Here is a 24,569-nt window from a genome sequence, read left to right as displayed (position 1 = left end):
TTCGATCTTTATGATCATGTCAATGAGACTAAATGTCGTCTTCCAAATTAATCCTTGTTGTGGTACATGCAACAGTGGCAAATACAGGTATCACTGCCACGCCAACAATGCAATGCCTCTGCTCAATTTAATAATAGTTTTAAAAGCGTCTCTACAAAATCTCATCCATCCATTTCTCTGACAAAAACGAGAAGAACCTACAGGATGAGCTCACTGGGGTAAGCCACGACATATAACATGAGGTCACAATTGGATCTCCAGTTTCAAAATTGGGCACAACAGCCATCTGTCATCGACCTAGCCAGTTCTACAGGCTTCATTCTTCATGCTTCCGCTTTCGTGCTATATCTCTTTTCTTCTGCTCTTTTCTGGCTTGTACCTTTTCTTCGTGGCCCTCGTCTTCCATCTTCAAATTCGCAAGACGCCTTGCTTTGAATACCTTTATGTTTGGATTATTTAGAAGACAAAACTCAGTGGTCATAACAATATATACTAGAATAATAGGTTGGGCAATACCTGCCCAGATGCAAAACTAAAAACGAAGGTAAGATTCCCAGTCAACTATATGCAAACAAAAATGAACTCAGGAAATCATACCTTCGTAATATCTTTAGTAACTTCTCTGTCATTGCATTGGTAGGCATCCAATTGCTTCCCGACAACATCTTCTATCTCATGTAGAAGGCATATGTCCCTCTGCAGGTATATCCGGATCAGTATGCAAGTTTCACGAAGAATGGAGCAATCACCATGATGCATTGAGAACAAAACCAAGTACTGTTCTCTTAGAAATTGTAATGCACTCCATTTAAATTTCTGATCTCACCAATTTACAAACACAATCCATTATGAACAGTTAGCACTACTTCCACAGATTGTTCAACTAATTTGTCATAACGTAAATTATATGAAATATCCAAGCTCCCCGATGACCCTTGATCAATTCATAAAAAAAATTGCCATAATCTAAATATGCTAACCATCTTAGAAGTTAAGGCTGGAGTTTTCTTTAAGATAGTACGACAAATGATAATTGCATTAGGGGAAAGCATCATCAGAACGCAAGCATTCAGCAGACCTGCGTAACAAAGCTAATAGAGAACCCTCCCCTTGAAGCTCTTGCAGTTCGTCCAACCCTATGGATGTAATCGCGTGGAAACCTACAATAAGTATAAACAAGCACAAGTCAGGTGCCAACATTCACAAAATGTGTTCACAAGGAATATTTACTGCATATAAAAGTTAGTGTAAGACACCTTGGAATGTCATAGTTGATAACAAGATCAACTGTTTGGATATCCAACCCCCGGCTACCCACATCAGTAGCAATCAAAACGGGAACCTGACCAGATTTAAAACGATTCAATGCTGAGAGCCTTTGTGACTGAGACTTGTGAGAGTGCAATGAGACAGCAGGACTGCCAAGTTCTTCCAGCAGCAGATCCAGATATTGGCAGGTCCTGCAAAAGAATGGAAGTAATTCAGGTAAAATCAGCAGAGAGTATTTAACTTCAAAATGGATTATACATTACATTTTGCAAGACAAGAACCAAACATTTCACGCAAATCATTAAACTGAAACATAAATCGATGGAATTTTGGTTACACTAACAGAAGCCTTGTTCAAGTATGTGACACACATTTCTTTTAAAATAGAAATTTTAATGAATTAAAGGCAATGGCAACAGCATATATCTGGCTTCTAGCACTTAGGACTGACTGGCTTCTAGCACTTAAGACTGTTAACCAGAAATAAAATAAAAAGGAGTGATAAGACACAATCAGCAGGATTTCTGACAGACAACATTAGCAATGAGAAGCTATCGTGTGGGGGAGCATAATTGCAAGATGAAAGTTCCAGTTTTGGGTAGGATACCTGCAAGTTGAGACAAATACTATGGCTGAACGGATACGGTTTCCTGTCATTTGGATACTGTCTTCTTCCTTTTCCTTCATTTTTGATAGAAGATACAAAAGATGGAGCTCTTTTCCATCAGGAGGAGTATGAATATATCGCTGCTTTAAGGTCTCCACTGTCTTGAACCCTTCATATGCCTCAAAAAAGTATGACTTGTTGCCGGAAAGTTCAAGCAAAGATCGCAGATTATCTGACATGGTTGCTGAAAACAAAAAGGTTTGTCGCTTCTTCGGTAAACAGCCAAATATCACCCGGAGATCCTCCTCGAAATTAACATCTAAAACTCTATCCGCCTCATCCAACACAAGAAACTGCGATACAAAAGACAACACACTTCAGTAATTTGGAACTAGCAGCAGAAAGTACTGAAACATTGATCAGGGCACAGTTACTTGTCTGTGTAATGGAACACTTATCACACAAACAGGGATACTCCTCTCTGAAACCCAGACCTAAGTACCCAACCATGAACCATCCACCCCGATAAAATGTCCCATGTAAGGAACACATATGTAACATTGAAATTACAGCTTTCTTACTATGCATGATTTGCATCAAGCCTGTAATGTGCATCAATAAAATAATTACTTTCTATTAACATCAAACATCAATGAACAGCATTGAACCTAAGCTACACAACAAAAAAGGTCTTAGCTCTTCCAAGAACATCTACAGGTACCGAAAACAGTGTATTCTAGAGTAGCAGAATTCAAGCTACTATTTTCCATCTCTAAGGCAACTCGGTGAAAGAATTATACATCACTGTATGAAGAACAGTATGCCCTGCTTCTATGCAAGCAGTGATAACGATTTGCTGTCATTCTGTAACAACAGAATACATCAACTACGCCCCCCCCCCACACACCCCACCCACCCAGGAATAAGTGAAGAAAGAAGCGGAAGTTTCGTCTCGTCTGGAGCATAACACAAGTCTCAAAAGCAACACGTACATCGAGAGAAGACCAAAACATATGTTCTGAGCAAAGAGAGGAGAAATTTTGATGTAGACAGAGCACACACAAGCATAAGCAACCAACAATAATGTCTGAATCGATGCCAAAAAGGAAGTCGTGTACCAACCTTGGTGCGGGCGAATGCTTTGGCGAGGTCAGGGTCGTTGGAAACCAGCGTGGCGATGCGTCCGGGGGTGGCTACGACGACGTGGGGACGGCGCGCGAGTCCCTTGGCCTGCGCGAGCGAGTCGAACCCTCCGATGGCCGCGAGGCACCTGAGCCCCAGCGGCGCCCCCAGCGCGCGGAACTGCTCGGCAAGCTGCGCCGCGAGCTCGCGCGTAGGCGCGAGCGCGAGGGCCGCGACGCCGTAGGGGTCCTCCCCGAGGCGGTGCAGGATGGGCAGCGCGAACGCGGCCGTCTTGCCGCTCCCCGTCTCCGCGATGCCGAGCACGTCCTCCCCCGCCAGCGCGCGCGGGATGCACCGGCGCTGCACGGCCGTCGGGCGCCGCATGCCCAAGGCGTCGCACGCGTCGACCAGCCACTGCGACAGGCCCAGGTCCGCGAACGTGGCGGGCAACGCGGCGTCGTCGGACTCGCCGTTCTCGGTCACAACGGTGGGGGTAGCGGCGTCGGAGTCGCCGCTTTCGTTCTCGACGGCGGCGGGAATGGGGATTCTGGATCCTGGTTGGGTCTGGACCTTGTCATCTGCCTCAGGCTCGGATTTGGGCTTTGGCTTGGGCTTGGTCGTCTTGGAGAAGAAGCGGAAAGGTTGTGTCTCGCCGTCGACCTCCATGCTGCGGCCCCCGGTGCTAACTACCCCTAAACCTCAGTTCACAGTCACACGCCCAGCTAGCCGCAGCAGCACGGCGTGGCTGAGCGACGGGGTGAGGAGCCGCGGCCGGCGGCAGCAAGTAGACGTAGTGACGAGCAGGAGGAGCCGTGCCACCGAATCGGTGCGAGGAGAGATGGGCGAGCGGTTGCGGAAGGGAGCGGCCGGCGTCGGGCAGTGGCGGGCGCGTAGTGCGGATGTCTAGGTTTAGGCCGGCGGCGCAGAGAGATGGCGGGTGCGGGTAGCCAAGAGGAGAGGCTAAGGCGTGGGCTGGGGGAGTTGTACCGGCCCATTTGTCTCAAAAAAGCCCGTTGGCCTGGTGCTTTGTTTCGATTTTTATTTTAAAATTTTAAAATTTCAAATTTAGCCATTTTAAACGCCGGTTTAAAGAAAATAGCACGAATAGATGTCCATCGCCCGTTGAAAATACAATAAGTGACAGGTGCCTGTCATCTTTCCAATGTGAGCGATATGTTTAAAAAATAAACCTATCGCCTTAAAAAATAAAAAATAGTATTATATTATTCTCAAAATTCGAAACACTGTGTAAATATTCATGAAAAATTCGAAAAAAATTATGATGTATTCTATCATATAGCTCTCACAAAAAATTCAGCTTAAAAAGTTCCATTTGCAGTAAGACATAAAAAAAGATAAATTTTAGGGATGCTGAAATTCGTAGTGATTTCACCCACGAAACACGGTGCGCGCCTCCGCGGCACACCTCGCGTGAACCGTAGCGACGAGACGAGAGCTCTGCACGTTGTCTCATCGCGCGAACCGTCTCGACTCTTTTGGTTGCTCTTTGCATGCCCTGGAGAGAAGTGCAGAGCTGCATTCAGAGCAAAAGCATACACCAACATGCTCCATCAGAGCATTGCGAAAGAGCACTCGCGCAGTCCTGCCGAAGTACATTCAAATCTAGTTTTCAATTGTTTGCACGGTGGCATATACTCTGAGAGGACTCGAACGTCGACAAAATTGGTTATTCAGTTGTCAAATAAACTTTTAGTCGATGCAACTAGTTCCTTCAAATATGTAATAAACTTCGACCTGAAGACTGTATGCATTATAATTTCTGAGAAATTTACTCCTTCCAAATTCCAATATGTAAGAAACTTCGGCCTGAAGATTGTTAGCATTATTAGGTAAGTGCTCCTGAGCTCTGACCATTACATGTTCATTGTAGACATGGGAACCGATAATTAAACATCAGCTTATGAATGTTCTGTTATCGCAAAGGCATGTCCATAAAAGAGCATCGCATCTACACGACTACACCTGCTCTATTTGAATTCCCATACGCCTACCATTCTACAGCAACACACCACCTAAATATCCAAGAATGCTAAGGAATTGAATGCCGATATATAATACAACCGACCAAATCCAGAAGAATAATACATATAATTGAATTCAAGAGCCCACAACATATCAAATTGAAGAATATAGAGCTAGATATGTCTGTATCTTAGGGACAAGTACTTCCTCAAGGTTGAGTATTTTCTTTTGTATTTTTTTTCTATTTTGTTTTTAAGGCATTCCGAGGTTTTGCCAAAACCGAACAAAATGCGATATAATTCAATCACAACCATCATTATTGTTCAACTTACACATTCAAAAATCAATAATCGAGTAAATAGGTCAGCAAGCAATCCAAAAGCAGCTTATGGTAAGTGTTCTGTGCAAACTTTACTATTTTATTCAAAGCAGCTGCCCAGATAGACTTCTTGAGTCTTATCACAGATAGATCTAATGTTCAATATCCTCAAAGAAGAAAACTACCAGGTGAAACAGTACTTTCACTGCAGCTGCTCGAAGAGATTACAAAACACTGAAAATGACAGCTTATCTAACTATTAGTGTGCTATCAATGTGAAGGACTTGTGCTACCTACCATCTCTATTGATAGTGAAGTTTGGACTAACGACCTAAAAGAATACTTTATGGCATTTGATTGATAGCTTCCCTTTGAACTAACTGTGAAATCTGATTTCAATGTTTTACCCTTAGAAAACCTACAGAGACAGATATTTGGACCTCGTCACCCAAGCAAGAGTATCCAACATCTGTTCGTTTGGACTTACTTTGTCCTGTCTCCTGTGTTCCACGCCTGCACACTACATGAATTTGAATAACTTGACACTGGTCAACAGGTACTTCCAGATGACCATGATAAACGACTGCAAGTATGTTATAGATTACACAGCTTGAGCATTGCTCAAGTTGTACGGGTATGATAATAAAAAGAACAGAAAAAACAGCATAAATGGTAATTTGATGGACACAATATATCCTTGCTTTGTTTGTTCTAACGTAAAATGTGTATGTTCACTGAGTACTGACATTCATTTCCTACTTAAAATATTTTGGCAAGATGCATATGAGAACAGATAAGCATGGAAGCAAAGTTCTAAGCTAATATGGCGGTAGATAGAGCAGAGATGTTGCAAATTGCCCACTAAGAAGTACTGTTGAAGAGTAATACATAAACTACACAAAAATAAGAATGGAGCGCACACAATTCTGATGAGCGTGCAACCAATTAAACATTCCATCACAAGTAATACATTAAGATGGTATGCCAAAAGACAAACCCTGGATGAAGTTCCTCCGAATTTTAATGTGCCAGCCACTGGAAGAGTATATGAACACCAATAATTATCAAAACATGAACACGTGTGTCACAAGTTGCACGTATTGATTCCATCTTTGCAATCCCTCGTCAAGTTGTTGAATGTCTCAACTTGTGTCTTTGCTCTGTAGAATACCTCAGTATCCACAATCACCCTCATGTATGCATCGAAAGGCACTGGCTTCCCCCCACTGAGTGCCGTCGTCTCGTTGTACCATTCACTCGTGCTCGACCAAAGCTCCTTGTAATCATCAAGCAAATGCACATGGAAGTGTGACCTGAGCTTATCAAAGTAGTTATAGAATGGCTCATTGGTCGCAATATAGAGGTTCCTCATCGTCTTAATAAGCTTGGTCACCTTATCCACGAGCGCATCAGGTGATGTGTCGGCATCCAAGTTTGGATACATTTGCTTATTCTGTGCCTTCCACCCTCGGACCACATGTACACCATCATAATCCCAATCCATCCTACCCACAATCTCAGTTACAATGTTCATCAGCCTCTTCGACTTCCAGATAGCATACCAAGGCCTTTGGATGACCTTAGCAGCTCGCCCTTCGCAAACCCTGTACCAGTAATTCTCGGGCTCCTGTCCATCAAACTGCCTCCAAATGATGTTGCTCTTGTCCCTCTTAAGTTGCATTGGTGTCACCTTGTATGATGGTACCTTCCGCACTGTAATCCGGCCTGGACCCTTCTTCTTATCCCAGCGCTTCCAATCCTTCAAGAAGTCCCCTTCCTCCACCACAGATGTTGTCTCCTTCAAGTGCTCAAAATCAAAATAATACCTGAAATCTTTCCCATCCACGTCCTTCCCATCCACCGTGTGCGCCCCAGACAAACACACATTCAAATCCATCACGAACGTCCTGTTCAAAAACTTGGCTTCACCAAGCCCGCACAAGAAGCTCCAGATGTACTGGTTCATGCTCTTGCAATGGTCACCACCCCTCATGTAGTACAAGTACCTTCCTTTCTTGAACTCTGCCTCTGATCCGACCACCGGGATCGTGTCATTGATCTCTGCATCCACTGGCGGCGCCGTGACACGAGGGTTCTTAGACCCCTTCCGGTATGGCCGACGGGCTGCATTAGTGCCTGACCGGAATTTACCCACACTTACGATATCAACAGCGCACCCATCGCCGGAAGTGAGGCTGAACCGGCGGTAGTCCCTGTACCGGCGCCACGATTTCTCCCTCCGGTTCCGGAACCGCCAGGCGACGTCGCACACGCCGGGCTTGGGGCCAGGCACCGGCGTCTCGTAGCTCAGGAACACGATGGACCTGCGGAAGAAGGCCTTGGCGTTGAACGCCTTGACGGCGGCGAGGATGCGCGGGTCGGAGCAGTTGAGCGGCGCGTCCGGATCGCAGGTGGCGTTGACGGCCGCGGCCGCCGCGTCGGGCACCGGGTCGGCGTCGGCCCGCGCCGGCGCGGGGATGGAGGAGGAGGAGGAATTGAAGTCCTCGCCGGTGGGGAGGAGCGAGTCGTCGGGGACGAGGAAGGTGGAATTGGGGAGGACGCGAGAGAGGGAGGTGGTGATGGCGGCGGAGGACTGGAGCCAGGGGTCGGGCGGCTGGTAGGTGACGGCGACGACGGTGACGACGAGGACGGCGAGCACGAAGAGGGAAAAGCAGACGTTGCTGGCCGCCTTGATGAGCGACTGCGCGACGGGGACCTCGGCGACGTCCGAGGCGGAGGGGCCCCGGCGGCGGAAGAGGGGGGAGTCCTCGCCGCCGTCGTCCTGGTCGGAGGAGGACATCTTGGATCTGGGGGAGTGGGAGTGCAGGTGAGATTTGGAGCGGTGGGTGAGATGGCGTGGGAGAGGGAGAGGGAGAGGGTGGGGGCGGTGGGCGCTGCCTCCAGTGCCTGCCTCGCTACTGCTAAGCTGTCTTGGCGCGTCGGCGCGGGGGTATTTTAGGGGAAAGGAAGATCGCGCACGCGCCGTACGGTCTCCCTGCTCTGGCCGAGAACTAAAGTTTGGGTGTGTTCTATATTTTAATGAAATAATGAAAAGAAGCTGATGGAATGGAGTTATATATATTGAATAAAAGTGTGTTTGTTTGGATGTACGAATGGATGTAATGAGCTAATTTTTTATTTGATTGATTAAATCTGAGATCGTATGAGCGGATGTATGAATTGAGATTGTGATTTGTTATTTACATGAAAATATTTTTGTAATACTAATAAGTGAATTTATTTATATGAGTGGATGCAGAACATGTGTCTGCTTATTTAGGATCCTCATCTAGGTTGAGACTATGCATTTGTATGAGTGGATGCAAGTAGGAACGGTAGATATAGGTAACTAAATATGTTTTTTTTGAGATTATATGTATCCGCCTATGCAAATTAAGACTCATTCAGGGAACCAAACAGACCCTTTGTGAATGGTGAGTCACTGCTGAGTACCTTTGCTGCTTCACTATGTCAGTCAATGGACGTGTTTGGCTGGTCATTGCGTCGTTTTTTAAAAACCCTGTTACACGCACATTCTCATACCATGATAGATACTTATTCACACAATACTCACTTAAGACTGAAGATGCAAAGTTTAGAGATGAATAAAATCACTATAGGTGTCCCGCTGTTGATGAATATGTCGTTTACCACTGGAAAAAAAAATCTATCTTGGTGAGACACATGAGAAGTGAACCTAAGGTTTGATTATTGGTGGGTAGAGATATGACCACCTTCACTAACAATCTAAGTCAAAGCTTTCCGTCATTGCCTAGGCGTCCGATGGATTTGGGTAGGAAGGGTGAAGATTTCAACGATTATTTCACTGAAATTTGAAATATTACTTCCATAACACTAAATAGCTCAAACTCCTACGCTGTACCATCTGAAAGTTCAGTTTTTCTTTGTTCTATGATGAGGGCAATATGGTTTTTCGGATAATAAACCCTAGAACTTCTAGGGCTATAAGTTAAGTTCGAGGCTCGCGAGCCAACTCGAGTTCGGATCGGCTTGGCTCAGCTCGAAGGCTAAATGAGTCATGCCCGAGCTGCACCTGTAGCATCTAGGCCTCCAGGTAAGAGGTAAGAGTTTCGGTGATTAATGACAACTGTATCTTTGTGACTAACGTATGTGCTTTGAGCAGTATAAAGGAAAAAGAAAAACTTATTCGACAATGATGTCTTGATAACTCTTGCCCGTTAAAAAAGCTTATATGGACGATCAAAGGACTGTAACTTGAAGGATAAGGATCTTCTAGATCTAAGTGTCACAAGGAGATAAAGGACACTTAGAGTAGTATAGGTTCTATTTTTATACCGTCTTTTGATCGTACTATAAAGAGGGGTTAAGAGTTGTAGCTTGATCTCGGTGAGTCTAGACATAGTCGATACACACTTATGACTTTATATTGCTAGGTCAATCTCAAAAAGCTTTTTGTTCAGAATCTAGAAGTTAGAACTCAAAATGGTTTTGAAATAGATAAATTCAACGAAACTTCAATTCACCGGATGATCCTCTGTATCAGAGTGAATTCACCGGAGCAAATTCCTAAGAGTTCTGACTTGAAAATTTATTGAAGACCACACCGGATGGTCCGGCGTAGCAAAGTGTAATCACCGGATGATTTTATACAGAGAGGTTGCAAACTAGCTTGTGGTCGGTTTCAAAGCGCCGGATGGTCCGTCGTATAATAGAGTAATCACCAGATGAATTTACACAGAGAGAGTGCAAATTGTCATCTGGCCTGTTTCAATGCGCCGGATGATCCGGCGTAAGTCCGGATTAAACACCGGAGGTTTAATGGCTAATGGAGCAGTTAACGGCTATTTTGTCAGAAGTATTAGCGCCGGATATTCCGTTGTGAAGCGTGTTATTCACACCGGACCTTCCGGCGTTAAGAAAAAGTTCTGGTTTGTTAGGCAACGGCTAATTTTTTATCCTTAGCCTATAAATACCCTCTCATTTGGATCTCTCTCTATCTCTTGCGACCCTGTAGCAACTCATACACTTGGTGTGTCATTTATAAGCAAGAGAGAGAGCACTTGTGTCAATTCTAAGTTCTTAGTTGAGGATTAAGGACTAACTTGAGTGCTTGAAGAGTAACAAGTGTGCATCTAACTGTTATCTAGGCTTGGTCTTTGTCAAGTGAAGCTTGAGGCTTGTTACTCTTGGTGGTTGGCAACACCTAGACGGTCTTGGTGATTGAAGGACTTCTCGGTGAGCTCTTGGAGGAATTGTGGGAGCCCCGGGAAAAGAAGGTGTACTTGGTTTGATATCCGTCAATCCGGAGATGGAGAAGGGGTAATCAAGAGGGAGCACTTGAGCCTTGGTGACTCAAGGGGGAGCGACATCCTTGGTGGATGCTCCAACGAGGACTAGGGGGAAGTGCCAACTTCTCGAAACCTCGGGAAAAAACCGGTGTTGTCTTCTCTAACTATTTACTTTCTCGCATCTTATTTTGAGTTTTTATTACTATTGCAAGTTCTTCTTTAAGATTATCTCTCTTGGTTAATTTTTGCTTAGTTAGTTATCTTGTCCTAGTTAAATCCCTTAGTCGCATTTCCTTTTAGTTTTATTTACTCAAGCGGTAGAAGTTTTAATTAATATCCCAATTCACCCCCTCTCTTGGGCTATTCGATCCTTTCAAAGCCGAGCCCAAGGTGGCTCACGAGCGGCTCGTTTGCTCAGCCATAGGCCTAGCCTAGGTAGCCAATCCATAGCCCACAAAGCGCCCCAGCGTGGCTAGTTAGGTTTAGGGTTTGAGAGCGAAAAAACTATTCCGAGCGTGCCCGCGAGCGACCAAGTCACGGACGACGATGTCCGAGTAGCCCACGGATGGACTCGCGCTGGATTGGGGGACCGACTGCGGACCGGCTCAAGCGATGGGGAAAATGAGTGGTGGAAGGGGACGCCCTCTAAGCCGACCTAGGCTGCTACAGCCTAGAGAGGAGAAAAAGAATGCGCGCGCGGCTGATCTGACCCAAAGGGGTAGAGGACATAGGCTGGTACTTTTGTTGAAAAAAGTTTGTGCTAAAAAAATGTTCTCGATAATTTTCTCTTGACAACTTTTTCTCGATAACTTTTGCTCAAAACTTTTTTCGATAACTTTTCTCGGTAACTTTTTCATTATAACTTTTGAGCTAAACTTTTCTTGGTAACTTTTGAGAAAAACTTTTGAGTCAAACTTTTTTTCAAAAATTTTTAGCCAAACTTTTTCTCAAAACTTTTGATACAAACTTTTTCTCAAAATATTTGAGACAAAACTTTTGAGCCACACACACTGTTGCTTTGCTGGATGTCGATCAGGTCAGGTGAGATTCGAGCGGGTGAGACCGTGAGACACCGACGTGTGCGACCTTGTAACGGAAGGGGGTGGGCGACTCGCAAGAGCTTTTTGTCAAATTGCTATTCGAGATTCGCGCGGAGCGCTGCGAGCGAGCGCGCGCCAATTAGCAGGATCTGCGTGGGAACCTCGAGTTGATCGATGATCATTCGATCCCAAAATCATAGAGCCTCTGCCTGCCTCCACCATCGCAACCTCGTTCAGACGCTCAATCGCTCGCACAGGCCGACCAAGCGTCGCTAACTGCCAAGGTGCCATGCCACCTCCTCTCTGGCTCTCCGCCTGCTTGCCCGCTGTTGCTGCCTCTCCGCCTGCCCGACTCTCAGATCCGGCACCCGGCCAAAGTAGCACACGCATCGCACTCTCAGATCCTCCTGCATTCCATGAGGTGAGGTAGATTGCAGGCTCGTAGTGCTCCTGGCCCTCCCGTCTCTTGTTCCCGATCCACACCAACTTGATGGTGCAGGGCCCTTCTGTTGTTTGGATGTGAATCTTGGGAGTGAACAGTTGTGATGTGTCCAATTATTTTCTCCGTACCGAGCTACGAGCTAAATCATCACCATCAAATCTTTCAGGGGTGACAATTAGAGGTGTATGTTTCGTTGTATGTGTAATCTGGTCTTTTGTTGGATAAGTTCAGGCACATGGGGATCTGAATTTCAAATCGTGCTTCTGTGTGGGTGCGGTTTAAGCTTCAAAACCCCTCTCTGTTTTAGATTTTGGCTTGTTTGTTAGCACATTAGATTTATCTTTTAGAAGTGGTTGGTTCTTTGGTTCAAAATGTGGAAAGAAAGTCTGTACTGAGCTATGGAGATTAGGTTTGTTTTGTTGCATTTGGTTAAGCCTGAGCTGATCTCCTGATGGGTGTTGCTTGTTCATTTGGTTGTAATGTGTGTTAAGTGTTATTGTGTGAGGCTGTCATTGTAAATCAATTAGTAATTTAGTATGTGTTACTGTGAGATTTTAATCCTATGACAACGGAACTAATGTGTGTTATTGTCGGTGCTTGTTTGAATGTTTGGACTTTTTTTGGCAAGTTATTTTCCAATATATGCTAATTGGCTCTGCTCTTATAGGACTTTGAACATATGTAATGTGTTGAGTTTGTTTTCATATGGACCCATGGTCTTATATATTGTGCTGAGAGCAAAGCTGGAATATGTCTGGCAATATTATATACATCTGTACATGGTTCTTGCATTATGTTGTAGTAGCATGACAATTTTTTCTATGTTTCTGTTTTGCTGAAGAAGTCAAGTTTCTGACTTGCTGTTTTGCTTATGTTTTTTTATGCTTATGTAGTTCTGTTTTGCTTCAAAGTTGGTTGCTGAAACAGCTTATGCCATGAAGCACTGAAGCTCAAGTTGCTAACTTGCTGTAGTGTCTCGCTTAAACAAGCACAGAAGCTCAAGTCATGATAATGAATGATTATTTTCATACATTTGTTTTTTTTATTTCCATATAGCAGAAAAATGTGAGTGATTTCCTGTTGGATGCTCGGACATGTATCATTTTGCTTCTAATGATTAATGAAGACTCTCAACAACAAAAAATTTAGTCTAATCTTAACTTAGACATTATAAAACTCCTGGTTCTTGAGCCAGTCGAGCTGACTCGAGGCTCGACCGAGCATGAGTCTCGGTTCTTGAGCCAGTCGAGCTGACTCGAGGCTTGACCGAGCCCGAGCCGAGACTCATGTTCAGCATGGGAAATTGAGTGAGCCGAACCAAACTCTGCTGGCTCGTAGCTGAGCTCATGCAAGTCTCGGCTCGGCTCGTTTCCACCCCTAAGAACTTCTAGCTATTCACTAGTACAAAAGGAAGATTTTGAAACTCCATAGCAAATCATCGGGCTCCGAGTAATTACTCTATATAGAGGATTAGAGGGACATTTTAATGACATGGAGTGTACTGCGGTTACGAGCTCAAGTTCTGGTTTGAAATTCAATGTTACTTTTGTGCATATTGAGTTTTAGTTTTTTTCCTTCCTTTTGTCTCGTAAGACCGACTTGTTTCGATTATTTTATGTGATGGTTGTGTAATAGTTACATATATCTGCTTGGTGCACAGACTGAAGCATTATTTTATATTGAAATAAAAGCATCCTTCACTAACAAAAATAGCGGATTAGAGGTACGGGAGCAGAGGCAAGATACATAGAAACTCTAAATATATTTGGATTTTGGAATGCATGTCCAAATCAGGCCCATAGTCTAATTCTGGAGCTCCTGGCATCCAGCCTTTACTGAATGGGCTCTCGCAGCCAAATGGGCCTACTCACCGGCCGGGCCGGGCCGGGCCGTTAAGTCCAAACACCACCTCAAATTACAAAGCAGCCATAGCCCATAGGCCCATTTACTCGTTGACACCGAGAGCGGGCGAACACCCGAGCCGCCATTTCCGAGGAGACGAGAGAGCAGAGCGTTGCCGGGGAAGAGAGGAGGAGGAGGACATGGGTGGGCTGGAGCAGGAGCTGGGCCTGAGCCTGGGCATCCTCATCGACGTCGTCGACGAGCAGTGGATGCGCGACACCCTCCCCGCCGACGGTGCGCGCCCTACTCTCCCCTCCTTCCTCGCGCTGGTGGCCTAATTGGTTGCCCCGATCCCCTCGCCGTCTCTGGCTTTGCAGATATCCCTGTGCCGCCCGCCATGGCCGTGAAGACCGAGGACGCCGAGGATCCAGCGCCCGCAAGTACGCTCGCCCTCTCGCTGCCTACCTACCCCTTCCTCTCTTGCTCAGCCCACGCTCCGCAACGTTGCAATGCGTTCCGATTCCGCTCCGCGTGTGGCGATAACCGAGAGAACTCCAGATGCGCTTGGTCGGATGGCTAATGCAGACTTGAAACGATGGGTCTGGTTTAGGCCATAGGCGTGGTTCCGAGCTGCAGTGCTAGGTTAAACCTTCTGTTGGCTAAACTGCGAATCAGAGTAAGAAATTAGTTAACAAATGCAAATACTCTCATCATTTCCATGGACATAGATGATTAGATTCCACTAAAATGAAATTGCCCATGGGGACTATATCGTATGGATATTTCCGATGTGATGGGAACAGGGGTCCCGATCTTCCGTCAGGTGGGGATAACTAACGATTTGGTGGAGATTTGACACAAACGATCCGGCTTCCAATCAATAAGATTCGAACCCCGCAATCGCAGCACCACTTCTCCTCGGGTTATCAACCGTGCGCTGCGCGATTGACCTCGCCACGAATGCTAATCCTTGCCTGCGAATCGAAGACACAAGCAAGAACCAAGAAGAACACAATCTGAAAAATTGCAGATGAATTGATTAAGCTCACAAGTTGGGGTCTCACAAACCGATCTAGCGGCGAACTGTTCTTGACAGATTAACTTAAGCAAAACCCAGCCCTAAACGACGGCACGACGGCTGTTTATGGAGACTCTAGGGTCGCGCAAGACCCTCTGGACGCGCCCCTATTGGGCTCCAACACGATACAAGGCCTAAAGACCAAAATACGACGTCGCATCGCCGAGACAGATTCTGTACGTCAACTTGTTCGGACGATTCCCGTTAACTCCAGATGAATTTGAGCCTGATACTGGTGCCATTGGAAGCGTCTTGAAATTATCTTTCCATCCATCTATAGTACGCCCAAATCCGACTCCGTATGCAACCTGGGCGTCCGTTTTAGTGCGGGCTGTTTCTGGAGTCCGAAACAGAAACGAAATCGAATCGGTTTGGGCCTCCATCTTGAACCGGACGTCCGCGCTGGCCCTCCACGCCTCGAAGGCCTTCTCCACGCCCTTGCTGGTCCTCTCCTGTGTTCCTAAGTACAATTAAATCATTAGGTAGCAATTTATTCTCAAACTCACAAAAAGAATTGCTTAGGAACGAGTTCACCTGTAAATTTAAGAGTCGAGCGCGAGCGCGAGTAATTGGACATTGCACAGCAACTTGAGGAGTTTCGTTTGCATCCGTAGGAGGGATGTCCTCATCATCCTCCCCCTCTTGAAAAGGAGTCGTCCTCGACTCAAGCTCATCTTCTTCTCCCAAATATGGCTTCAAATCTGAAATGTTAAAAGTGGGACTAACCCCAAACTCGAGAGGCAACTCAAGCTTATATGCATTGTCATTAAGCTTTGCCAAAATTTTATATGGACCAGCAGCACGTGGCATCAATTTAGACTTTCGCAAATCTGGAAATCTATCTTTTCTCAAATGCAACCACACTAAATCACCTGGTTCAAGTTGAACTTCCTTTCTACCTTGACTACCAGCAATTCTATACTTTTCAGTCATCTTTTCTATGTTCTCTTTAATTGAAGCATGCAATTTCAAAATAAAATCAGCACGCTCCGTAGCATCACTATGTACTCGCTCAGAAGTAGGTAGAGGCAAAAGATCAATGGGAGCACGAGGGTTAAAGCCATACACTACCTGAAAAGGACTTACCTTGGTGGTGGAGTGAGCCGCCCGATTATATGCAAACTCAACATGAGGTAAACACTCTTCCCACAGCTTCAAATTTTGCTTCAATATCGCTCGCAGCATTGCAGACAATGTTCTATTTACAACCTCTGTCTGACCATCTGTTTGTGGATGACATGTTGTAGAAAACAGCAACTTTATACCCAATTTGTTCCATAGCGTACGCCAAAAGTGACTCAAGAATTTTGCATCACGATCTGAAACAATAGTAGAAGGCATACCATGCAAGCGAACAATCTCTTTGAAGAAGAGGTTAGCAATATGAACGGCATCATCCGTTTTATGACAAGGAAGAAAATGTGCCATCTTAGAAAAGCGATCGACCACAACAAAAACACTATCGCTCCCCCTCTTTGTCCGAGGCAATCCCAAAACAAAGTCCATAGAAATATCAGCCCACGGAACCGAAGGAATAGGAAGAGGCATATACAAACCATGTGGATTCAATCGGGACTTAGCCTTTTGACACGTAGTGCATCGAGAAACAAAGCGCTCGACATCACGCCGCATCCTAGGCCAAAAGAAGTGTGTGGACAGCACATCCTCCGTCTTCTTAGCACCAAAGTGGCCCATCAAACCACCGCCATGTGCTTCCTGCAACAACAAGTGACGAACGGATCCAACTGGAATGCATAGACGGTTAGCTCTAAACAAGTATCCATCATTAAGCACAAATTTATTCCATGTACGTCCCTCTTTGCAATTCAAAAGCACATCTTTAAAATCATCATCTCGAGCATATTGTCCCTTAATCGTTTCAAGTCCAAAAATACGATAATCAAGTTGAGACAACATGGCATAGCGTCGAGACAAAGCATCCGCAATCACATTATCATTCCCCTTCTTGTGTTTAATGATGTAGGGAAACGATTCAAGAAATTCCACCCACTTAGCATGTCTACGATTCAGATTCGTTTGGCAACGAAAATGTTTAAGTGATTCATGATCCGAATGAATAACAAATTCCTTAGACTATAAATAATGTTGCCACGTTTCTAAAGAACGAATGAGAGCATACAATTCTTTATCATACGTGGAATAATTAAGAACAGGCCCATGCAATTTCTCACTAAAGTAAGCAACGGGTTTACTTCCTTGCATCAAAACAGCACCAATACCAACTCCACTTGCATCGCATTCAAGCTCAAAAGTCTTACCAAAATCAGGAAGTTGGAGTAGCGGCGCGTGAGTAAACTTGCCTTTCAAAAGAGCAAAAGAATCCTCCTGTGGCTGCCCCCAATGGAATGAAACACCCTTCTTGGTCAGCTCATGTAAAGGGGCAGCGATGGTGCTGAAATCCTTCACAAAACGGCGATAAAATCCTGCAAGTCCAAGGAAACTCCGCACTTGTGTCACCGTCGAAGGCGTTGGCCAACTCTGAATGGCATGCACCTTGGCCTCATCCACCTCAATGCCCTGTGGAGTCACAACATAGCCAAGAAACGAGACTCGTTCGATGCAAAAGGTGCACTTCTCGAGGTTACCAAATAAGCGCGCGGCTCGCAAAGCATCAAAAACAGCACGTAGATGATCAAGATGTTCAGATAAACATGTGCTGTAAATCAAGATATCATCAAAATAAACCACCACAAATTTGCCAATAAATGGGCGTAAAACCTCGTTCATCAAACGCATGAAAGTACTAGGTGCATTAGTTAACCCAAAAGGCATGACTAACCACTCATACAAGCCGAACTTGGTTTTAAAGGCAGTTTTCCATTCATCGCCCAATTTCATTCTAATTTGGTGGTAACCACTGCGTAAATCAACCTTAGAGAAAATCTTAGAACCACTTAACTCATCAAGCATATCATCTAATCGAGGAATAGGATGACGGTACCGGATGGTGATGTTGTTAATGGCTCTACAATCGACACACATGCGCCAACTGCCATCTTTTTTTGGAACCAAAATGACAGGAACAGAACAAGGACTAAGGCTCTCACGTACATACCCGCGGTCCAAAAGGTCTTGGACTTGGCGCTGAATCTCCTTAGTCTCCTCAGGGTTGGCCCTATATGCAGCACGGTTGGGCAAGCTCGCTCCAGGAATCAAATCAATTTGATGCTCAATCCCGCGAATGGGAGGAAGGCCTGGAGGTATCTCAGAGGAGAAAACATCTCTGAACTCCTGCAAAAGGTTAGTCACAGGTGCAGGGAAAGTGCTAGCAATATCATCAATGGAAAATAAAGCATCTTTGCAAATCAAGGCATAGCAGCAAGTATCATCATCATGAAGTCCAGAAAGATCAGATTTTGTTGCAAGCATGACAGGGGCTTTCAATTTAATTGCTTGCTGATGTTCAGGTTTAACATGAGGTTCATTTTTTGCACTTTCAGCTCTATCCTTTTCAGCTTGAACAATTTCAGCAGGAGTTAAAGGCAGCAAAGTAATTTTCTTTCCCTGATGCATGAAGGTGTATTTATTACTTCTACCATGGTGACGTGCATCATTATCATATTCCCAAGGTCGACCCAACAAAAGAGAGCATGCTTCCATAGGTACTACATCACAATCAGCAAAATCAGAATATATACCAATGGAAAAATGCACGCGTACTGTTTGTGTTACCTTAACCTTGCCGAAATCATTAAACCACTGAATATGATAGGGGTGTGGCCGTGGTCTTGTGGCCAAGCCAAGCTTCTTGACCAAATCTAAACTCACCAAATTGTTGCAGCTTCCTCCATCAATTATAACACGGGCACGTCGATTGTTGATGACGAAGAAGGTTTGGAACAAATTATGGCGTTGCTGCCTCTCTGATTGCTCAAGCTGAGTACTAAGGACACGCTGCACAATAATGTTCCGGAAACCCGCCGTGGCAGCACCACCCAAAGCATTGGCATCATACATGTTGTCATCGCCGGAAACGGCACTCGTATCATCATCCTCATCAACATCCGAAGCACTAATGTAGCCATCATCTGTAGCAATGTACGCCCGTTGGCTAGGGCAATCCTTCTTCACGTGGCCAAGCCCATGGCAGCGGTGGCACTGAATGCTCGAAGTGCGACCACTGGAAGGCGCTGAATCTGATTTCTTGGCGGGTACCTGCAAAGAAGGCTTACCAGCGGCCTGAGCTGGTGGTAGTAGTGGTGGTACACGGGCACTCGAAGGAGGTGCTGATGTAGTCGTCTTTGGCGCATAGGAAGCGCCAAAATTACTCCGGGTTTTATGCTGTTGGCGTCCCTGCAATTCCTTCTCTGCAAGCATAGCAAACTGGAACAACTGGCCGACAGAGTTAAATTCCTTAAAATCAACTATGTCCTGAATTTCACGCCTCAATCCCGAGTAAAAACGACAAATGGAATCCTCATTCCCCTCCACGATGCTACAACGCATCAACCCCTTTTGAAGGTCACCATAATAATCCTGCACAGATTTATCCCTTTGCTCTAAACGCATCAATTTCTTACGCAAGTCTCTATGATAAGATGGGGGAACAAATCTATCACGCATAGCCACCTTAAGTTCTTCCCACGTGGTAGGTAAAGCACCATCTGCAGCTAAGCCCGTCCACCAAATGATAGCAAAATCTTTAAACTCACTAGTGGCTTGTCTAACTCTATGTTGCTCAGGCACAAGGTGGGAACAAAACTTCTGCTCTACTGTCATCTCCCAATCCAGATATCCCTCAGCATCATAATGACCCGAAAAAGATGGTATTGTGAATTTAATCTTAGCATAAGGATCATCGGGTACACGATTATTATTACCATGCTGATGGTGAGCACCACCCATACCTTCTGTGTTGGTGCGGAGACGACGTCGTAGGCGTGCTTCCTTGGTAGCTGCTTCAACGTAATTACCGTTGGCATCAAACACCGCGTCATCTGGAAAGCGTGGACCGGTGTTCTGTGGGTGTGGAGGTGGACGTGTCTCCAATGCAGCAATTCTATCAGTGAGCTCGGACACCTGTCTGTCCACCCGCTCCAGCATGGTGCCAAGCTGCATCGCAATAAGCGCGTCATGGACAGACTTGCGGACCGTTTCCTCCATCTTTTCCTCCATAAGCTGCTGAGCAGCTTCTAGCTCTTCGCGACTGACACATTCGTTGAAATCTGTGGGAATCTTCATATCATCTCCTGCCATTGTAAACACCAAAAACAGGAACAAACAGTGAAGGTTATCCCTAATAATCCAACTATGCTCTCTCTAGTAATCCGACTACGCTCTCTTTGGTGGAAAAAGGCACACACTCTAATGCGTCTTACTGAGCGCTTACAAGTATCTTACGAAAAACACAATACAGAGGACGGTACAATCGGAGGCTGGTTCGTGATACTTACCGAGAAGGAGTGAAACCGCGATTGCAAGGTCAAAACTGTATTGATCAGAAGATGATATGTGGAGCTCGGAGGGCACACAAAAAAAAAATGTATGTGAGTGGAACACAATTCAATAACAGATAGCAATACTGAATAAAGGTCCAAAGTACACTTGTCCTAGTTGCTGGCCTATACGTGTCCTAGAACAGGAGTGCTAACAAGGAAGGCTCGAGTATGGATAGGAGAAACAACAGCAACTCACGGACTAGGCAAAAACCAGCACAATTCAGCAAAACAGCCTCTCTGGAATCGAGCTCAATGGACGCTATCGTGACAGCCAGACACTAGTAGGAATCAAAATCTTTCACTTTTTTCTTTTATTTTTTTGATATTTTTTTTCTCCAATAGGCACACTGGAAAAGGAACCACACAAAGTTTCAGCTCAATCAGACTTAAGATGTGGCCTAGGAAATTTCTGCAAAATCTTTAAAAAGCGTGCCAAAACTTCGAAGCTCGAACAGACAATTTTCTGAGACGAATTTGGGGATTCTAAAATCGTCAAAACCGGCGAAGCCGGTGGCCAGTGGATGGGAAATTTCGTGTAGATGTCCGTAGAATCAAAAATTTCCTGATTCGGAGTCCGTATGAGGGAGTTATGGCCGTTTGAAATTAGGGCTTCCGATTATGATTTTCAGATGGGGAAAAACACAATTGGATTGGCGGTGGGGGGTGATACGGTGGCAGCGGATATATGGACACTGGTCTGGAGTGGCGTGGTGATCTGGGTAGGTGTATATGATGGTGGAAACTGGTGGAATTGATGAACCCTAGCACCGGATCAAACAAATATGGTAGGAAAACGACGATAAAAAAAAATTGCGCGGCTATGAGCTGTGGAGGTGGCGGCTAGGGTTGCAAAGGGGAAACACAATTGAACTAAAACACGCACTAAACCAGCAACAAAGACACGACTAGGACATAAACTCAACACTACGGACTCTGAAAGTGACTATGCAAAGGCTAAACACGGTTGTAGGATGGGTAAACTAGAACCTAAATTTTTTGTTTTTGTGGACTATGGGACGAAAGACAGAAACACACGCGAACTAGGGTAAGCCTGACGGTTATACCTGAGTCTCTGATTACCACTTGATGGGAACAGGGGTCCCGATCTTCCGTCAGGTGGGGATAACTAACAATTTGGTGGAGATTTGACACAAACGATCCGGCTTCCAATCAATAAGATTCGAACCCCGCAATCGCAGCACCACTTCTCCTCGGGTTATCAACCGTGCGCTGCGCGATTGACCTCGCCACGAAGGCTAATCCTTGCCTGCGAATCGAAGACACAAGCAAGAACCAAGAAGAACACAATCTGAAAAATTGCAGATGAATTGATTAAGCTCACAAGTTGGGGTCTCACAAACCGATCTAGCGGCGAACTGTTCTTGACAGATTAACTTAAGCAAAACCCAGCCCTAAACGACGGCACGACGGCTGTTTATGGAGACTCTAGGGTCGCGCAAGACCCTCTGGACGCGCCCCTATTGGGCTCCAACACGATACAAGGCCCAAAGACCAAAATACGACGTCGCATCGCCGAGACAGATTCTGGACGTCAACTTGTTCGGACGATTCCCGTTAACTCCAGATGAATTTGAGCCTGATACTGGTGCCATTGGAAGCGTCTTGAAATTATCTTTCCATCCATCTATAGTACGCCCAAATCCGACTCCGTATGCAACCTGGGCGTCCGTTTTAGTGCGGGCTGTTTCTGGAGTCCGAAACAGAAACGAAATCGAATCGGTTTGGGCCTCCATCTTGAACCGGACGTCCGCGCTGGCCCTCCACGCCTCGAAGGCCTTCTCCACGCCCTTGCTGGTCCTCTCCTGTGTTCCTAAGTACAATTAAATCATTAGGTAGCAATTTATTCTCAAACTCACAAAAAGAATTGCTTAGGAACGAGTTCACCTGTAAATTTAAGAGTCGAGCGCGAGCGCGAGTAATTGGATCTTGCACAGCAACTTGAGGAGTTTCGTTTGCATCCGTAGGAGGGATGTCCTCATCACGATGCCGATCTAGTTCTTTTTATATCTTTTTGCTTGAATGTGGAAGAATACAACCACTTATCAGGATTTGTAGCAGTGTCCTATTATTCATATAATCGACTAAAAACTTATTCATACAGTCGTTAGACATGATAGCTATTCTATCTGTTAGGTTAATGGATGGATTTGAAACATCTGTTAGGTTAGACTTGAAACAGACTTTTGTAGGATTTAGTGAGCATGATACTCTTTGGCCAATTCTATCTGCAAATTCCGTTTGTTATATAGGCTGTAGTTTAAGGGGTATTCTGTTTTTTTTCTTCGCAACTTCCTGAAAGGAAAGTAAAATCATATACAAACGAATAGCAAGCACTGGAGGGTGTAGAGTGTGGTTGATGTAGTTTATACAGTGTCTAGGAAACTATTAGTCAAGTACTTGGCTCAAGACTGACTGTAATTTATGATTTCAATTAGCATGCTGATACATGTGACTTGTTTCTATTGAACAATAATGAAGCTCACTGGGGGTAGTTTATTATTTCAATTAGCATGCTGATCCTTGTGACTTTTTTCTTTCTGATTTGAGAAGAGAGATGACAGTTTCAAATGCAATTCAAATCTCTTTTACTTTCCTCTATAAAATTCTCTCTGCAGTCTACATACTGTCATCTTTATCTTTTTAAGAAGCTCATACCTGAAAAGTACCAGTTGTTTGGCACTGGTAAAATGCTGGCAGTACATTCCTGAGAAATATAATTTATATATTTTATGATTTTAAGGCATCATTTTGGTAAGCATTGTACGATCACTGGCTAGAGTGGATCCTGACTTTTCTGATGATGCTCTAAATGCCCAACAGATCAGTAAAGCCAACCTGCACAAGGGGATGTATGACGTGATTTTGCCTTGGAAAATCTCTGATCTCTCATGCTCTACAAGGTAAGAATTACCGCTAGCTTGTCTACAGCCTGAAATGATGCAAGGTTACAATTATCTAGGCAACACCCTAAAATCTGGTTAGAATCAATCTCGTGCTTCTACATAGCCTGATCACTAGTCTTGGGCGGTACATATTACGTGTATTTTTAGACCTGAAGTCTAACTGCCCACAAGTTACTTTTTTCTTCACTCACCAAAAAATATAATTGCTTTACACGATTTGAAAGCTGTCATAAGCAAAGGGTATAAAGAATCTGTTCTGAAACTCAAAAGTCAAGAGATCGATATGTCCTGAAACAGAAATTCATGCACGCCTGTAGTTTCTCTTATCTTTGACCATAGATTCAATTGTTTAATGTTTTCTGCTAGTTTAATGGAGATAGATTTCAATGGGAATGATCACAATGCAAACCAAGTTGAATACCATCATTTGTTTTGCACGTATTAAAATGCAATAATCAAAGCAAAACCAGTTAATTTGAATTCTGTTTAGATGCAGTAAAGCATGATGATATCTCAGAAGAAAATGATCTGATGAAGAGATTTATGGAGGACAGATGCGTATGGGGCACTGTCCAAGCCGCATTCTGAACTGGTGTGCTAATAAATCCATTGCTTAATTTTGTATGAATTGCAGTGCCTCTAGAGACGAAGATTCTATGCCGAGGTTCTAGGCGCTGCATTGCACATGGTGGCTTCTACGCCACGCAATTGTTCATCTCAACTTAGTTTAATATCTGGTTTGAACTGTAGTTCGTTGTGGCCACATTTAAAACCTATGCAAGTGCTCCAGATATTGGCTGCATGATGGCACTGAACCTTGTGGTAGCCTGTTAGGGCATGAACAATGCTAGGTGCTTATAGCTAGGTGTTTAAGTAAACAGAGTGTTAAGTACCTATATAATAAAAATTATAATTTCTAATGCTAACAGAGACTATAAGTGTTTAAATATAGTTGACTATCTTGTTAGCACTAATATAAGCAAAGCACTTCGCCCTCTGTCTAAGTACCTGTGCTACTGCAGTTGGAGAAAAAACTTGGTTTTTTTACATAAGCACCCTATTGTCCATGCTCTTATAAATTCAATGTTGACGATGGCAGCAGTTTAGTTATGCAAGTGCTCCAGATACTGGTAACCTACTGCTGTCTATCTGTCATTGAACTTTAGAAGCTCATGTTCAATCAATCGCTAGTGTTTCTTAACCTAGCATAAGGA

The 24,569-nt window shown here is 44.7% G+C and overlaps 3 protein-coding genes across 4 annotated transcripts; 1 reads left to right on the top strand and 2 right to left on the bottom strand.

Annotated features, from left to right (window-relative positions):
• Nucleotides 1-24: 24 nt before the first annotated feature.
• LOC133892769 (DEAD-box ATP-dependent RNA helicase 36-like) lies at nt 25-4,013 on the bottom strand. The gene is made up of 6 exons (XM_062333719.1): nt 2,999-4,013; nt 1,877-2,229; nt 1,257-1,460; nt 1,079-1,160; nt 598-696; nt 25-439 (listed from the first exon to the last, which is right to left on the bottom strand). The coding sequence occupies exons 1-6, from the start codon at nt 3,662-3,664 to the stop codon at nt 317-319; spliced, it is 1,527 nt and encodes a 508-aa protein (XP_062189703.1). The 5' UTR covers nt 3,665-4,013; the 3' UTR covers nt 25-316.
• A 2,132-nt stretch (nt 4,014-6,145) lies between these two features.
• Nucleotides 6,146-8,220, bottom strand: LOC133892767 (uncharacterized). Its single transcript, XM_062333717.1, has one exon. It carries the CDS (start codon nt 8,098-8,100, stop codon nt 6,385-6,387), a length of 1,716 nt encoding a protein of 571 aa, XP_062189701.1. The 5' UTR covers nt 8,101-8,220; the 3' UTR covers nt 6,146-6,384.
• Nucleotides 8,221-14,002: 5,782 nt separating this feature from the next.
• Nucleotides 14,003-24,302, top strand: LOC133893691 (anaphase-promoting complex subunit 13-like). 2 transcript variants are annotated; one of them, XM_062334783.1, is made up of 4 exons: nt 14,003-14,188; nt 14,272-14,334; nt 23,273-23,352; nt 23,846-23,967. In XM_062334783.1, the coding sequence occupies exons 1-3, from the start codon at nt 14,095-14,097 to the stop codon at nt 23,278-23,280; spliced, it is 165 nt and encodes a 54-aa protein (XP_062190767.1). In that variant the 5' UTR covers nt 14,003-14,094; the 3' UTR covers nt 23,281-23,352; nt 23,846-23,967. The 2 variants fall into 2 exon arrangements, with proteins under 2 accessions (XP_062190767.1, XP_062190766.1); XM_062334782.1 differs by lacking the exon at nt 23,846-23,967 and adding an exon at nt 23,990-24,302 and having other exon boundaries at nt 14,005-14,188.
• The last annotated feature ends 267 nt before the right edge of the window (nt 24,303-24,569 follow it).

The sequence above is a fragment of the Phragmites australis genome, chromosome 15 (genome assembly GCF_958298935.1).
Source record: "Phragmites australis chromosome 15, lpPhrAust1.1, whole genome shotgun sequence".
Classification (NCBI taxonomy): domain Eukaryota; kingdom Viridiplantae; phylum Streptophyta; class Magnoliopsida; order Poales; family Poaceae; genus Phragmites; species Phragmites australis.
This window is presented reverse-complemented; position numbering and strand designations above follow the sequence as displayed.

What these genes read in the sequence shown, in the direction of transcription:
- LOC133893691 (XM_062334782.1), top strand. Translation starts at nt 14,095, where the DNA reads ATGGGTGGGCTGGAGCAGGAGCTGGGCCTGAGCCTGGGCATCCTCATC. An exon ending in CGACACCCTCCCCGCCGACG is followed by an intron (nt 14,189 to 14,271) that starts GTGCGCGCCCTA and finishes CTGGCTTTGCAG; the next exon opens with ATATCCCTGTGCCGCCCGCC.
- LOC133892769 (XM_062333719.1), bottom strand. Translation starts at nt 3,664, where the DNA reads ATGGAGGTCGACGGCGAGACACAACCTTTCCGCTTCTTCTCCAAGACG. An exon ending in AAGCATTCGCCCGCACCAAG is followed by an intron (nt 2,230 to 2,998) that starts GTTGGTACACGA and finishes TTTGTATCGCAG; the next exon opens with TTTCTTGTGTTGGATGAGGC. An exon ending in GTATTTGTCTCAACTTGCAG is followed by an intron (nt 1,461 to 1,876) that starts GTATCCTACCCA and finishes ATTCTTTTGCAG; the next exon opens with GACCTGCCAATATCTGGATC.
- LOC133892767 (XM_062333717.1), bottom strand. Translation starts at nt 8,100, where the DNA reads ATGTCCTCCTCCGACCAGGACGACGGCGGCGAGGACTCCCCCCTCTTC.